Source organism: Carya illinoinensis, chromosome 12 (genome assembly GCF_018687715.1).
Source record: "Carya illinoinensis cultivar Pawnee chromosome 12, C.illinoinensisPawnee_v1, whole genome shotgun sequence".
Taxonomy (NCBI): Eukaryota; Viridiplantae; Streptophyta; class Magnoliopsida; order Fagales; family Juglandaceae; genus Carya; species Carya illinoinensis.
Window position 1 is genome coordinate 29,191,238 of NC_056763.1, and position 14,230 is coordinate 29,205,467.

Here is a 14,230-nt window from a genome sequence, read left to right on the forward strand (position 1 = left end):
ACTGGACCTTAGTGGTTTTGGGTCAGTTTAGTGTCGGCCCAGTTATAAGAAAAAAAATACTATATATATACACACGAGTGGGGGAACTCCCAAACCCAAATTTGTTAGGATTGAGATGGGAAAAGTCTACCAAGCCCAAGGAAAGGTTCGTGAAAGTTTCAAAAGCCTTTTTATGGATAAGTGGGCCTATCCTTCCACCCACGGTATCTGTGTGCGGTAGAGTGAAGACCACCTTCTTTCTGCGAGTACTGTATCGCGGCGCAGAACTCCATCCCTCACGCACCCCAAGCTCTCTCTCCACGCCACCCCAGCCCCGCCATAGCCACCGTCGCGGCTAGACATTGCTTAAGTCACCATGGTCCCTTTTTAGGCGCTTCGGACACACACTGGCGGTGCAATTGTACTTCTGCTACTCACGATTCCTCTTCCCTGCTACTCAATACAGCTGCCATCGGAAGCCCAGCCCTTATCAGTTCAACAGACAGACCGACGAGACCAGGTTGGATTTCTTCCTCAAGCTCTCGCGCTCATTTGTCTGTGACCGTCGCGCTCTCTCTCTCTCTCTCTCTCTCTCTCTCTCTCTCTCTCGCTCTATTTTCGGAAAACCAGCCCAGCTCCACTGCCATCTCGCACAGAAGCCGCCAATCAGCCACTCTTGAGCCACTGAGTTGCAGTTGGACTCCGTTTTGCTGATAAACCACGCGGAACCCCTCTAGGTTCAAACGGACGTCGCCCAACGCTGCATCCTCCTTCGGCCGTGTACCTCTCGGTAACCATGCCCCCCCTCCCTTCTCTTTCCATTCTCGAATTGTTTAATGCGTAAGAGCATTCCAAATGCCAGTGCAGCTATATTAATGCCAGTGCACCAGAATTTGGGCCACTGTAGCAAAGTCATATGCGTTTTTTATTATTTCCTGAAACCCTATTTCGTTTCTTTCCCTCGGCTAGGCTCTGTTCTCTTCCTTCTATGTTTTATCTCTCCCCAGCTCCTCCCCGTTGCCATAAACACTTCCGGTTGAAGACAATAGTTCAGAGCCATAAACAACATCATCGCCACTTCGTCCCCGTCGGCAGCCCGTTCCCGTCGAGCTCGTCCATCATAGACAAGTGCCCGTCGCTATTTCACAGGTGAGTTTTCTGCTCTATTTATCTTTCAGTTTCGGTACTGCCATTTCAAATCATGAATCCCGACTAGATATGGTTTTTTATCCATATTTTCTCTTGTTATTCCAAGCTTTTCTCACATGGGGTTCCAATAAAAAAGCTGAAAGAAAATCCCAATACAACCACCAGGCCTATGCGTCCGCTTCTCTGCAGTAATGGCCAAACACTACGACGCTCTCCCCGGATTCTCATTCATTTCTCCTACATTTAATAAGCCCTGAAGGACAAGACACAAACCCTTCTCAACCACTCATAAACACCCAAAAAACCCACAAAAGCCCCCAAATTTCTCAAGCTGGATGCTGCATTGTCGTAAAAAAAGAAAATCATTGAAACCCAACAACGTCTCTCACTGTCTCTGAAGAAAATCACGAAAGTCCCAAATTTCTCAAGCGAATGCTCTTCATAACTATCCCATTATTTAAACTGAGATGTTTCGTTTGGAAAATTCTAGTGGCCATAAGCAAAAAATATGGAAAATTTTATTGGCCATACCCACAAAATATTATTCAGGAAAAGCCTAATGAAAATTGATGTGAGTATGGGAGCATGCCAATTTTAGGAGTGATTTACCTTTGTCACGAAGAGTTGCATTCTTAATCTTATCGAAGATATGAAAACCCAAGAAATGAGGACAGAGATGGTAGTTGACAAGTTTGATTGAGGTCTTTTGAGTATTGGGATCGCTATGATTTGACTAGGGTTGTATGAATTCATTAGCTACAGTAGCACGCATGAAATTTAATTTTGGTTTTGAAGGCAATCTATGCATGTGTTGCAGTGCAATTCATTTGCTGATAATCAGCTTTGTGGCTTTTATCCATGTTTACTTTTTAAGATTGGAGTAACATACTACTTATTTTTTCCCATGATATTTTCTTATTGAAGTGTCTTTTGAGTTTAAGCTTTTGCTCATTGGAGATTCTGGTGTTGGAGAATCTTGCTTTCTTCTGAGGTTTGCTGTAAGTTTCAAGTGTCCTTTTATTCCATTCTTATAGCCAATCCATATTTTAAAATTTTTATGACAGAAGCGATTGTTTGGTATATGTGTTTGTGTCTGCTGTAAGTTTAAGCTGTAAATTTATTTTCACAAATAACTCATATAGGCTAATAATTTACTTGTAAATTTAGTGAGTGGTCCGTAAATTTACTTGTATCGGATAACTTCTTCCCCATAGCATTGTGAATGTCCAAAAAGGGGCAGGCAGTTTTTTGGATGCATAAAAACTGAATGTGCATCCAAAACCTGTCAATCCCATGATAGTTAGCATCTCTATGCTTTTGTTTCTCTAGTTGACAATAAAAATAAAAATAAAAAGTATTTAACAAATAAAAAATAATTAAAGAAATATAAATAATAAAAAATAATAATATTTTATTATTATAGAGAGTGTGATGGCTAATCTAATGTAGACTTCAAGTTTTAAGTGATTAGCTAAAAGCAAAAAAGTTACATATTAGTCAAATTTTAAAGATTGGGATGGCTAATCCAATGCCAATGCTCTAAGGGAGCGATGTTTAGTGCATATATTTTCGTTTTGAACTTTTTTTTCATTGCTTTACTTTTTGTCTTTTTTTTTTTTGTTCGGAGTAGGTTTTTCATAACTGTCCATTAGGTCAGGTGAGCTGTTCATTTCTGTACTTGCATTGATATGCACAACACAAGGTACCTAGAACAAATTTTTTTTAGAGGATTTGTATTTCTACTTCAATTTGCTTGTTGGGTTTGAAAAGAAATGGTCAGAGTCCTCAAGAAGACACATTATTGCAAAATTGAAGTGATAGAAATCCTGAAAAACAAATAAAGAAAAAGTAAGATCGAGTGTTCAATTGCTCATTTACTTGTATAGAGTTCTAAGAAAATGAGTCTTGATTTCTGCCTCTGGTATGAAGTTTAACACTTTGATGGTGAACACAATGCTTGACATTTCAAACTGACTTCCCTTCAACATGTTTAGGATATGGAGGTAAGCTCGGTGCAACATCATCAAGGGGATGAAGAAGAATTCGTATTGCTTGATCTCAACAGTGTTTCTGGGCAACTTGACATCCCGTCAAATGCACCATATGTTCTCTCTGTAAGTTCTAGACATGCTCGACATCATTATTTGAAAATAATATATGTGGGGTGTGTGTGTTTATGGAGTTTCTATGTTGATGTTCAGCAACATTTTGAGTTTATATATTTTTTTGGTAGTTGGAATTTTTTCTAAGTCTTTCGCCCAATTTCAATTTGTTCTTTGATTCAGTTCCACATGGATCTGTTTTAGTTTCTTCAAATCTCATTACCATTCGTTGTATTTTTAGGGCCTGGACACATTGAATCCAGTATTAATTATTGATGACAAATTGAAGTTGGTGAGTTTTTTTCCTATGATAATTTTTTATTGCTTTGAGTGTGAAGTTAATTATCTAAACAGGTGTTTTTTTTTTTTTTGTTGTGTTTTTCCCCTCCAGATTTTGAATATATGTTTTCTTTTTCTTTTTTTAAGTTTGAATATATGTTTTCTTTCTTTCTTTAGGAGTTGTTGTCAGACAAAATTGTTGTCTTAATATTTGTTGGGATAATTTTTGTCTGACAGTAATTTTCTTCATTTCCTTTTGTTTAAGAATTCCCAGAAATAAGGCAATATGTGAGGCAGATTTTATTGAATATCATTTGTTGAGATAAGGTCATAAATATATAGTACAATAAATACTTCTGTTTAAGTGTCCTTTTCTGGAGTGAAATGACAATCTTGATTTAAAACTTATGATATCAGCTTTGTGTGGAGATGGCCATGTCTTTCATAAAATATAGATAGACAATTATAATTTAGGCTTTTAGCTAGCGATAGTCAGAATTAATCTTTACTTCCTCCTTGATATTCCAGATGGAAATTTTAGCTTTGATCTATTCATTATATTGGTAGTTAGTATGTTACTCGATATTGGTTTTTGAAGTTGATGCATTGATGGAATAACTAAACTTTAAGTAGAATTTAGTACTTTGGTACCATGAACTCCAATTGTTTTATCTTTTGTTTCCTCGTTGATTCTTGTGTTAATTTGTGAGGCTTGAGTCATGGTTCCTTTTAAGCCTTTACTAATACTGGTCTCCTTACAGATAGGTGAATATGAAGAAACAATTGGCACATGCTTGGTTTTCACGGAAGAAGGTGAATGGTTTTGGTTCCTTGTAACATTTCATACTCGGTTTGTTTCCCAAGAAGTTAAGAGGGATTCAGAATTTCCCCCCACTTCCATTATTTCGAAACATATGTAGGGTAGATTCTGTTCCAGAGTATTTATACTACTGTTTACTTAATTTCACTTTCATGAAATGCTTGCTTGTTAGTGTTGTAGAAGGGAAGTTTGGTATATAATATCACTAGAATGATGGTTATTGCAGCTGCCTTTATTACCTTGGTCGAGCACTCGAGCCCCCCCATATGACAGAAGAAGTCACATTGACCTATTTGATCCAAGAGCAATCGTCTATAAAATCATTCCTGCAGCCTCACTGCTGTCTTTTCTGGCTAAAGGATGTGTGCTAAATCCGCTTCTCTTTGCAGATGCTACCCCAGTGGTTCACGAAGAGACAGGACCATCCGAAGCAAACCTTTTCTCAGGAAAATGTATAATAGATCCAAGTCGAGCGCGAAGCAAGGATGTAAAACCAGTGGCACGGCTTCATAAGATTCTGAAGTTTAGATTGGCACCTGATGCTGACGATCAATTTGCAACATCTGAGCAGACTGAGCAAGTGTGAAGAATTCTTTGGTTTCCCAAATCCACACAGAATGTTGAACTGGGAACTGTAGCCGTTGCATGAGCTTTAAGCTTTGGGCCTGATTGGACAAGTTATGACGCTACTGGGTTCTGTTTTTAAAAATAGAGAAAAAAAAACAGAGAGATATGGGTACTTCTTTGCACCATCCTATGATATAACAACGAGATCCCCCTACAGCATTTCCTTGCATTTTAGGCCAAGTTTTGAATCAGCTGCTGAATTAAGCAATAGTTCAATTGATTTGATTCTGACTGGCTTGGTCGTTAAGGCTAGCACCTCGCCCCTCGGTATCTCTTTCATTTATATGGTTTTTTTTTTAATATTTTTTAAAATTAAATACACAAATTAATATAATTTGACTCGAAATGATAAATTTCTTTTACAATAAAAATATTTTTAAAATATAATATATTAAGTAAATTCACGTCAGGATTTATTTTCTAAAATCTAATCACTCAGAGGATACCGGATAAAGTATTTTTTTTAATGGGTGAATTAACATTTCTGTAATGAATATTGTATTGTATTGGGCAATCAATCACGGCGCTTTGTTGCTTCAGGGTGGGGATGACCCAATCATCAATACGCAAGCCAATCCAACGCATGCACCGACACCACGTTAGAAACACGCGCCAAACTTGTCAGGGAAAGCTAGCCAAAACTGTCAATTTGGTGAGAAGATATAAATATGTTAAATGAGTTTTGCTATACATAAATATCATCATATATTAATGTATGTATTAATATTAATTTATTTATATTTAAAATTTAAATTAATATTATTTTTAATAAAATTTATTTTTTAACCAATCACATCATGTTAATATATAATTGTATTTGTAATTATATTTTTTCATGTTAAATATATTATTTTCGAATCAGAAATGATTTGTACAGTCGGGAAATGCAGTCGGCTGTAAAAAAAAAATTAATACGGGACCTATATGAAAAAAAAAATTATTTTTATAACTTTTTATAATTCATGTAGGTCCCCCTGAATATAAAATAATTTTTTTATAATTTTTTTTTATTCATTCCGTACAGCCGACTGCACGCCGACTGCATTTCCCGACTGTATTTAGCAAAGCCCTTTTCGAATTATTTTATTTAAAAATTTTTACCCAAACTTAATAATTTTGATTTAAAAAATATATTTTAAAATTTAAACCTTATGAATTAAAAAATTATATAAATAATATATGATATAAAAGATTTTAAATATATTAGTCATAATTTTTTTACGGTTTAGAAAGATATTACTTTTGAGAGTACCCGCGCGACATTTCTATTTTCTGGGTGGCCGGGACACGTGTTCCCCAAATAGCGCGACATTTCATTTTAGAGTACCCGCGCGACCACTTATCGCACAATGCTTGGAATGGAGAATAGTACCCGGTGACGCAAAAGGCCCGTCATTCTGGCTATGTGTCGCCACCCAAAAGCCACACGTGTCATCAGACACACGAAAAGACAAGGGAAGTGGAAGCGAAGTTGTTGGAGAAGCCTCCCTCCAAAATCCCACGAAATTCCACGCACGAAGATTGTTTGTGTTTGAGGGAGGAGAGAGAGTCACGGATACAGCGGGCTTAGACTAGAGAGAGAAGCATGACAGCTAGGAAATGCCGCTATAAAAGAGCGCTCGAAACCCTAGAACTTTCTCTTCTGTCTAGTGGAACACTTTTGTCAGTTCACTCCCCGAATTCATTATTTTGGAGCTTAATTTAGCAATTTGTCGGCCAAAAGACCAGTGATCGGCACCGTAAAGCGTCACTACTTCCACTTTCCTCGGTAAGATTTCGCCAATTATGTGCTTCTATTCAGCTCTTTGATTTAAATTCGTTCTCCAAAACCTACATTCTCGATCAGCTACAGCGAACTAAGCTTCCCCACCCCCACCCCCCGCCCGCGGGACTCAGCCAATTTTTGTATCATTAGTTATTAATCATTTTGCTTTCTGTTGATGTCGTTGTTATAATTCTCTGTTGTTTCGATTCTTTCCCCTGATTTGCAGGCAAACGCTCGCATTGCTTCGAATTCACGATCCTCCGGGGTGTGGACTTGACTCTTCTGATGATTTATTTCCAATCACTGTTTCAACCACCCGTGAATTTCTCATCTAGACCCCCCTTATCCTACTCAATTTCCTATGTTTTTCTTCCTTCCGATGTGTTCTTTATATGCTGCTTCAATTGCCTTAGATTTCGCCTAAAAATTTGATATTACATCAGTGTTCAATAGGTAAAATCTAATTTGAGTTTGTACTTGTGGGGTTGAGTGAGCTCAAATTTAGCAAAATGGCGGATCGGTTTAGGTCGGTTTTGATCGAGGAATTGCCATCACATTTGATTTTGGAGATTTTGACCTCGGGCCGACTCAGTGCAACTGATCTTGTTTGTTTGGAGTTGACTTCTAGAACCTTTGGTGGGAATCAGGGGTTATACCCTAAAAAATTCCGGTCATTGGTGGACTTTGCGGCATTTCAGCTATGTGTGTCCAGCAATGTGTACGTTCGGATGACTGAGGTGGCTCAGATGATGTTGACTGATCGCTGTGGTGGGAACTGGAAGCGGCTGTTGAGGTTTTTGCAATTGGTGGAGCAATCGTCTGAGATGGTGGAGACCTCAGCAGGCAATGTACTATTTCTTTTACACATGCTGTTGCTTTTACATGGTTAAACTATGTGCACGTTTTGGAGGTGGGGTTTAGGGATGATCGAAGCAGTGTGCTTGCTTATATAATTGTATAGACTAATATTGGGTACTTCTTTAACTATCATGTTGAAAGTAAAAATAATTGAGTATACTGGAATTCAGGTAGAGGTTACGTAGGCTTAGCCCTGAATTTTACTTGGTATGGAACCTCAAATATGTGGAAAGAGGATAATATTGAGTTTTAGTTTCTCTTGTCTCATATTTGGGGGTGCTCTTTTGTACATCTCAGGATTTTTTTGAATGAGTTTACATAGAAAATAAGTCTTAAGTTTATAATCTCTCTCTCTCTCTCTCTCTCTCTCTCTCTCTCTCTCTCTCTCTCTCTCTCTCTCTCTCTCTCTCTCCTTTTAGCATGTTGAATAATGTTAATCTATTGTCACAAATTCTTTGGTACTGCAAATTTAGTTGTTTAGGAATATCAAACGCCATTACATTGACCATTTTAGAATCACGAGAATATTATTATTCAAGAATCTCCTTAGAAAATGATGTTGATAATATTAATCTGCAAGATGGTTGATTTTTTATTTTTTTTACTAAGCTCCTCTTTTTCCTTTTTCTTTTTCTTTTTCTATTTGGTGAAAAGTTGTTGCATAGCAGTAATTTATTGTCAATTTTTTGTAAGCAGATGCAGATTACCACCGGAAGGTATCACACATTGCTGATCAACAATTCATCAGTGTACTCTTGTGGTTCCAGCTTGTCTGGTGTTCTTGGTCATGGTCCTGAAACAACACAATGTGTAGCATTTACCCGAATTGATTTCCCATCTTTAGCTCAGGTTGTGCAAGTTTCGGCCTCCCAAAATCATGCTGCTTTTGTCATGCAGTCTGGAGAGGTTGGTAACTGCTCATACTTGAACAGTCTAATTATTTTGAGCGAATTAATAGGTATTAGCATGTTCAAGGTAGTTTAGTGTCCAGCACCATATCTGCCAAAAAGCTCTAGTTCAAGTAACACCTCCTTTTCCTTTGTAAGAACAGGACAGAGGGTGAGGTTGTCAATTCTCATATCATGGATAGGTGTGTGTGTGTGTGTGTGACTTATCGGTAAAGAAAAGAAAAAGGGAAAACGAAGGTTAAGGTGACTATATCAGATTTTCTTCAAGGTCATTATTCTGGTGTATGAAACATAAAAGTGGGTGAAGAACTGTTAGACATGGCAATGTCCAGGCAACACATCTGAGATCTGTGCTATTTGTCTTTTGAGTCACCCGGATGCCCGAAAGGTGCTGCATGCGTCATATCATTCTTATAGATTTTGGTGTGGGACAAGTTTTGTGTGTGCGCATGTGTTGTGCTGCCCATTATTATGAGACGTCTACCATAATCATGTGGTGCTGGCCATTATTGATGCAGATTTTCACTTGTGGAGATAATTCATCATTTTGTTGTGGGCACAGAGATACAACACGCCCCATTTTTAGGCCTAGGCTTGTTGAAGCATTGAAGGGAGCTTCTTGTAAGCAGGTACTTGAATACTATGATTCTTATTTTTTAAGAATAATTTTAGACTTTAGTTATTTCGTTTCTGGATTTAATGGATTTTGATATGTTTTAGTTGATAGTTTCTATAGATAGGCAAGCTCATGTGTGTTTCTTTTCACATTATCCTGGTATGCTTTTGTTTTTCTTTTTCTTTGTACTTTGTTTTCAATTTTAAGTTTTTAATGTGAATGAGGAAGTTGTTGAAGTTTGAGTTATTGGTTGTTGTCTGTGTTTATGATTGTCTAGTTGTCATCCAAAGATTGACTTTCCTTCCCAAGAAGTCTTTGCTCCTTAAGTTCAATGATTGTCTGCTTTATGTAACAAGTATATAGTGGTTGTGAGGTGAGATATATGCATTAAGTCCTAACCTTAGCAGTCAGTGAAACATCATAAATTTGAAGAAACTACTGCTGACTCTGTGCTGGCTGGTTTTAGCATTCTAAGCCATCTCTAAACGTACCTTTTCTTCCAATGATACATTTAGCACCGTGAGTTTAACACGAGGGCAGTATGAATTTACTGAAAGGTTTTTTTTCCTCGAAATTTTTTTTATTCTCAAGCCATTGTGTAGAGCACACCTAGGAAAGTGCTTACATGGCATAATTTGATTTGGAAAATAAATTTTAAAATTTGAATCTTACAAATCAAATCTTACCATTTAAATGATGTGGATAGTGTGCTCTATATACCGGTTTGAGAATATAATAACTCTTTCCTCTCACCATTAAGAGGCAATAATATGCTTTCTCTTCTGCTCTCTTCACCTTAGTGCTATGTTTCTCTTCTCCTATACTCCTACCCCTCTTCCCCTGCCCCTCCCCATCTTCCTTCAGTTATAGAGTTGATTTTGGTTGGCCTCTGTCAGTTGAAGACTTGATTTTGACAAATTATTCTTACTTTCTTCCTGCAAGAAATTATTTAATATGAAGTTAAATTTGTTTCAGGTTGCCGCTGGACATAATTTCACAGTCTTCCTCACAAAGCAAGGCCAGGTTTATACGTGTGGGGCCAACGCCCATGGTCAGCTTGGTCATGGTGATACTCTAGACAGACCAACTCCCAAAGTGATTGAAGCGCTTACGGGTGTTGGTTCTATAGTTCAGATTGCTGCAGGTCCAAGTTATGTTTTAGCTGTTACTGACAATGGAGCAGTCTACTCTTTTGGATTGGGTTCTAATTTCTGTCTTGGCCATGGAGAACAGCATGATGAGTTCCAGCCACGTGCAATTCAGAAATTTTGGAGAAAGAGTATTCATGTGCTTCGTGTCTCTGCTGGTGATGAGCATGCCGTGGCACTTGACTCCAATGGACTTGTTAGTCTCCAAATTCAAAATGTTTATTATTATTGTAATATAGGCTAAGAGCATGCCTTTTTCCTGTTGCTTTGCATGGAATGTACATGGTTTTTGTTTACTTTCAATAGTTGCAAGAATTAACTCTCTGCTATGGTGGTTCAAGGTATATACTTGGGGTAAAGGCTACTGTGGTGCTTTAGGCCATGGAGATGAGGTTGATAAGACTACTCCAGAACTTTTGAACGGCCTTAAGGACAATCTTGCTGTGCAGGTTTGTTCATCCATTTACTTCCATCATTTATGCTGAAATTCATTATTACGTGTGGAGAAAACTACTTTCATCCACCATCTCTCTCGTTAAGAAAAACATGCAGTAGTTTATTAACAAGGAAATGGAACATTTATTGTTACAAAACTCTTAATTTCATCAAGCTAGAGTTATCTTTACTCCTTTCTTGTGACTGGATTACTGATTCCTATCCATGATGATGCTCAATGCTTATCATCCTGTAGGTCTGTGCAAGAAAAAGGAAAACCTTTGTTCTGGTTGATGACGGTTCTGTTTATGGCTTTGGGTGGATGGCATTCGGTAGCCTTGGGTTCCCAGAGCGAGGACTATCTGATAAAGTCACGAGGCCTCAAATCCTTGAATGCTTAAGAGCTCACCGAGTTTCTCAAATTAGCACTGGGCTATACCACACTGTTGTGGTCACTAACCGCGGACAACTATTTGGGTTTGGAGATAATGAAAGAGCACAACTTGGTCACGACACTTTGAGAGGATGCCTTGAACCTACTGAAATTTTTATCCAAGAAACGGCAGATCATAACACAGACGTCTCTGAAAGCGCATAACACTGGTGGGGAGCTACCATCTGCTTTCTGCATGTTGGTTGTTATATTTTTTTTGTTTTAGTCAGAACTGAGCTCCATAAGATTATTTTCCCTCTCATTCCTGTAGAATTTGCATAAAATTGTAATCGAGAATGTTTGGTAATCTATTCTTCAAGCGATATTTGTTGCTAAATATCAAGTTTCTTCAAAACTTCTGCGTAGTTCTCATCTTGTATAACATTTTCAAAAGTATCGGCATTCTCTTGTCCAACAACAGGGTTGAAATTTGAGAGAAAGCGTACTTATATCTTGCTCATTTTAGTTCCGATCGGCTAATTGATTGAAACTTTTGCGGGTGAACCAAGCAATCTAAACGACATTGAAATGTGTCGAAGAATATAATATAAATATTTAGATTTATATTTAAAATTTTAAAATAAGTGATAATTTTACATGATATCAGAGTAGCGTGTTGGACCCGCTTATTAAGAGAGAGTGTGAAGAATATAATATAAATAATCAATAATTTATGTAGACATTAATCATTCATTTTCTTGAATAATTAAGAACATTAATGTGATTGGAATCACCTAATAAATGATAATTAAGAACATTAATGTGATTGGAATCGCCTAATAAATAGTAATGTTATATATAAGTTTAGGAGGTGCAAACGTAAATACTTTAAAATAAAAGTAGAACACACCATAAAAAAATGAGTATCTCATGCAACTCCTTTACATTTACAAAGAACCTCATGAGGTTTGTATCCCAAATTTACCTAAATCATTTATAGATAATAAATGCACCAAAAATGATTTAGAACCGAAAGATTTAAAATAAATGATATTGATATAATTATTTTTACAACTAAACAATAGATAAACTAAAGTTCTTAAAATAAATTAGGTTATAGACTTCTCTTACCGCAGTCGTAGAAGAATTCGATGTGCAAACCCTCTTTGGAATACCATTGAAGCTTTACAAAGTAACTTTATTTGTAGGTAGCTCTAGGTTTCATGGTTTCTGGTAGCATGAGATGCAAAATGTCTGCCTCAAATTATTTTTATAATTTGGATAAATATATTTACAAAATGTGACGTAATACGAGATATCCACTGAAGAAAATTATAAAATTGAACATCCATTAAGGTTCAAAACAACCAAACAATGGGAATACTCTGCCCACAGAATACTCTGGATACAACGAGCTATATATATTAGAATTAACACCATCTAGCTAACATGATAAGAGTAAGTATTTGAATCATATCTTTCATCTTATTGTGTCAACAAAAACCAAAAATTTCCCTTGGAAAAATAGGCAGATTTGTCGTCTTTGGAAAAAAAAAAAAAAAAAAAAAAAAAAAAAGGAAGGAAAAATATAAGAGCATTTCCAAGTACGAGAATTAATCCTTATCCATCGCACTAGAAGATAAAACATGGCACCTAAATGTCATAAAGATGACAACATAAATACTCCAAGAACTCTCCTGACTTTCCCTTCACATCGATCTGAGAGGGAGACTCAGAGAGAGAGAGAGAGAGAGAGATGTTGGCTATATTTCACAAGGCTTTTGCTCATCCGCCCGAGGAGCTTAACAGTCCTGCATCTTACGATGGCTCTAAGCAGCCTAAGCTTCCTGAGGAAACTCTCAATGATTTCCGTTCTCATCATCCTCGTAACACTTCGTTCATGACCTTTGGAGATGCAGCCGTGCTTGCTTATGCGGGGCATGACCCTCCTTATCCACTCCATCAAAGGTAAGTTTCTTTTCTCCATACACTCAGTTGTATTTCTGTTGAATTTGTGAGTGATTGCAGGTTGTTCTGTGGGATTGAAGATATATATTGCCTCTTCCTGGGGAGCTTGAACAACCTATTCTCCCTGAATAAGCAGTATGGTCTTTCAAAGGGCAGTAATGAGGCCATGTTTGTGATCGAAGCCTACCGCACACTTCGTGACAGGGGTCCATACCCAGCTGATCAGGTTATCAAGGATCTTGATGGCAGCTTTGCCTTTGTTGTCTATGACAGCAAGGCTGGAACTGTCTTTGCTGCACTGGTATGCAAGCCTTTGTTCTTTTACCCATCTCACCCACCCTAGGAAAAGAGTAATAATTTTCAATATGGTGATTAGAAGCAGCTTGTGATGATATTCACAAAAGTGTCCATTATGGAAGCAGGGTTCTGATGGTGGTGTTAAACTTTACTGGGGTGTTGCTGCTGATGGCTCTGTGGTGATTTCTGATGATTTGGAAGTCGTCAAAGCTGGCTGTGCCAAATCATTTGCCCCCTTCCCAACAGGTAACTTAAGGGAGTTTCAGGAATTCTTTTTCTGTTTTCTGGTTTTCTCATTTACATCTTCAATCAAAAGTGATTCAAAACGGCTGAAATCAGTTTTTCATGGAAACACCCTGGCATAACATGATGCGCAGAGCCAATTTAAATAAACCGTATCTTCTCTCTATATTGCGTACAAAAAGATAACGTGGGCCCCGCATGGTGGTGGTTTGTATGCGTGTGCAGGGTGTATTTTCCACAGCGAGGAAGGTTTGATGAACTTTGAGCATCCGATGAACAAGATGAAAGCCATGCCAAGGGTAGACAGTGAAGGGGCAATGTGTGGAGCCAACTTCAAAGTTGATAAGTACGCAAGGGTCAACAGCATTCCACGTGTCGGAAGTGAAACCAATTGGACGCACTGGGATTCACATCAAGCTTAGTGTGCTCACTGTTCTGTTGTCTTTTTATAGTCTTTTTTTTTTTTTTTGAAACTGTCAGTCTTTTTATAGTTCGTTCGTCTTTCTTTTCCAGTGGACTTTAGGTTACAATCTCCGACAGGGTCAAGTTTTGAAAATAAAAGATGAAAAGGAGAACGTGCCAAAAAGTTGGATCAACATGAATGAACATCTATGATGGGTGTGAGTGACGGCTCAAATAGCTAATAGATATACGTCTTTTCAA

The 14,230-nt window shown here is 37.5% G+C and overlaps 3 protein-coding genes across 11 annotated transcripts; all 3 read left to right on the forward strand.

Moving 5' to 3' along the window:
• Positions 1–139: 139 nt before the first annotated feature.
• Positions 140–5,125, forward strand: LOC122290110 (general transcription factor 3C polypeptide 6-like). 9 transcript variants are annotated; one of them, XM_043097653.1, is made up of 7 exons: positions 180–769; positions 949–1,128; positions 2,053–2,126; positions 3,123–3,242; positions 3,472–3,522; positions 4,271–4,425; positions 4,556–4,906. In XM_043097653.1, exons 4-7 carry the CDS (start codon positions 3,126–3,128, stop codon positions 4,698–4,700), a joined length of 468 nt encoding a protein of 155 aa, XP_042953587.1. In that variant the 5' UTR covers positions 180–769; positions 949–1,128; positions 2,053–2,126; positions 3,123–3,125; the 3' UTR covers positions 4,701–4,906. The 9 variants fall into 9 exon arrangements, with proteins under 9 accessions (XP_042953592.1, XP_042953590.1, XP_042953589.1 ...); XM_043097652.1 differs by having other exon boundaries at positions 181–769; positions 2,070–2,126; XM_043097657.1 differs by having other exon boundaries at positions 192–769; positions 2,070–2,126; positions 4,271–4,322; positions 4,719–5,125.
• A 1,339-nt stretch (positions 5,126–6,464) lies between these two features.
• LOC122290109 (ultraviolet-B receptor UVR8-like) lies at positions 6,465–11,456 on the forward strand. The gene is made up of 7 exons (XM_043097651.1): positions 6,465–6,724; positions 6,948–7,569; positions 8,276–8,485; positions 9,006–9,116; positions 10,079–10,447; positions 10,593–10,700; positions 10,943–11,456. The coding sequence occupies exons 2-7, from the start codon at positions 7,231–7,233 to the stop codon at positions 11,282–11,284; spliced, it is 1,479 nt and encodes a 492-aa protein (XP_042953585.1). The 5' UTR covers positions 6,465–6,724; positions 6,948–7,230; the 3' UTR covers positions 11,285–11,456.
• A 1,297-nt stretch (positions 11,457–12,753) lies between these two features.
• On the forward strand, positions 12,754–14,163 carry LOC122289840 (stem-specific protein TSJT1-like). Its single transcript, XM_043097179.1, has 5 exons — positions 12,754–13,027; positions 13,088–13,328; positions 13,450–13,570; positions 13,793–13,988; positions 14,081–14,163. Exons 1-5 carry the CDS (start codon positions 12,816–12,818, stop codon positions 14,088–14,090), a joined length of 780 nt encoding a protein of 259 aa, XP_042953113.1. The 5' UTR covers positions 12,754–12,815; the 3' UTR covers positions 14,091–14,163.
• Positions 14,164–14,230: the final 67 nt, after the last annotated feature.

Bases quoted from the DNA above. Each gene is read 5' to 3' on its own strand.
- LOC122290110 (XM_043097656.1), top strand. From the start codon at position 3,126: ATGGAGGTAAGCTCGGTGCAACATCATCAAGGGGATGAAGAAGAATTC. The intron at 3,243-3,471 runs GTAAGTTCTAGA...TTGTATTTTTAG, and splicing joins ATGCACCATATGTTCTCTCT to GGCCTGGACACATTGAATCC. The intron at 3,523-4,270 runs GTGAGTTTTTTT...GTCTCCTTACAG, and splicing joins TTGATGACAAATTGAAGTTG to ATAGGTGAATATGAAGAAAC.
- LOC122289840 (XM_043097179.1), top strand. From the start codon at position 12,816: ATGTTGGCTATATTTCACAAGGCTTTTGCTCATCCGCCCGAGGAGCTT. The intron at 13,329-13,449 runs GTATGCAAGCCT...TTATGGAAGCAG, and splicing joins GAACTGTCTTTGCTGCACTG to GGTTCTGATGGTGGTGTTAA. The intron at 13,571-13,792 runs GTAACTTAAGGG...ATGCGTGTGCAG, and splicing joins ATTTGCCCCCTTCCCAACAG to GGTGTATTTTCCACAGCGAG.
- LOC122290109 (XM_043097651.1), top strand. From the start codon at position 7,231: ATGGCGGATCGGTTTAGGTCGGTTTTGATCGAGGAATTGCCATCACAT. The intron at 8,486-9,005 runs GTTGGTAACTGC...TTATTGATGCAG, and splicing joins TTGTCATGCAGTCTGGAGAG to ATTTTCACTTGTGGAGATAA. The intron at 9,117-10,078 runs GTACTTGAATAC...AATTTGTTTCAG, and splicing joins AGGGAGCTTCTTGTAAGCAG to GTTGCCGCTGGACATAATTT.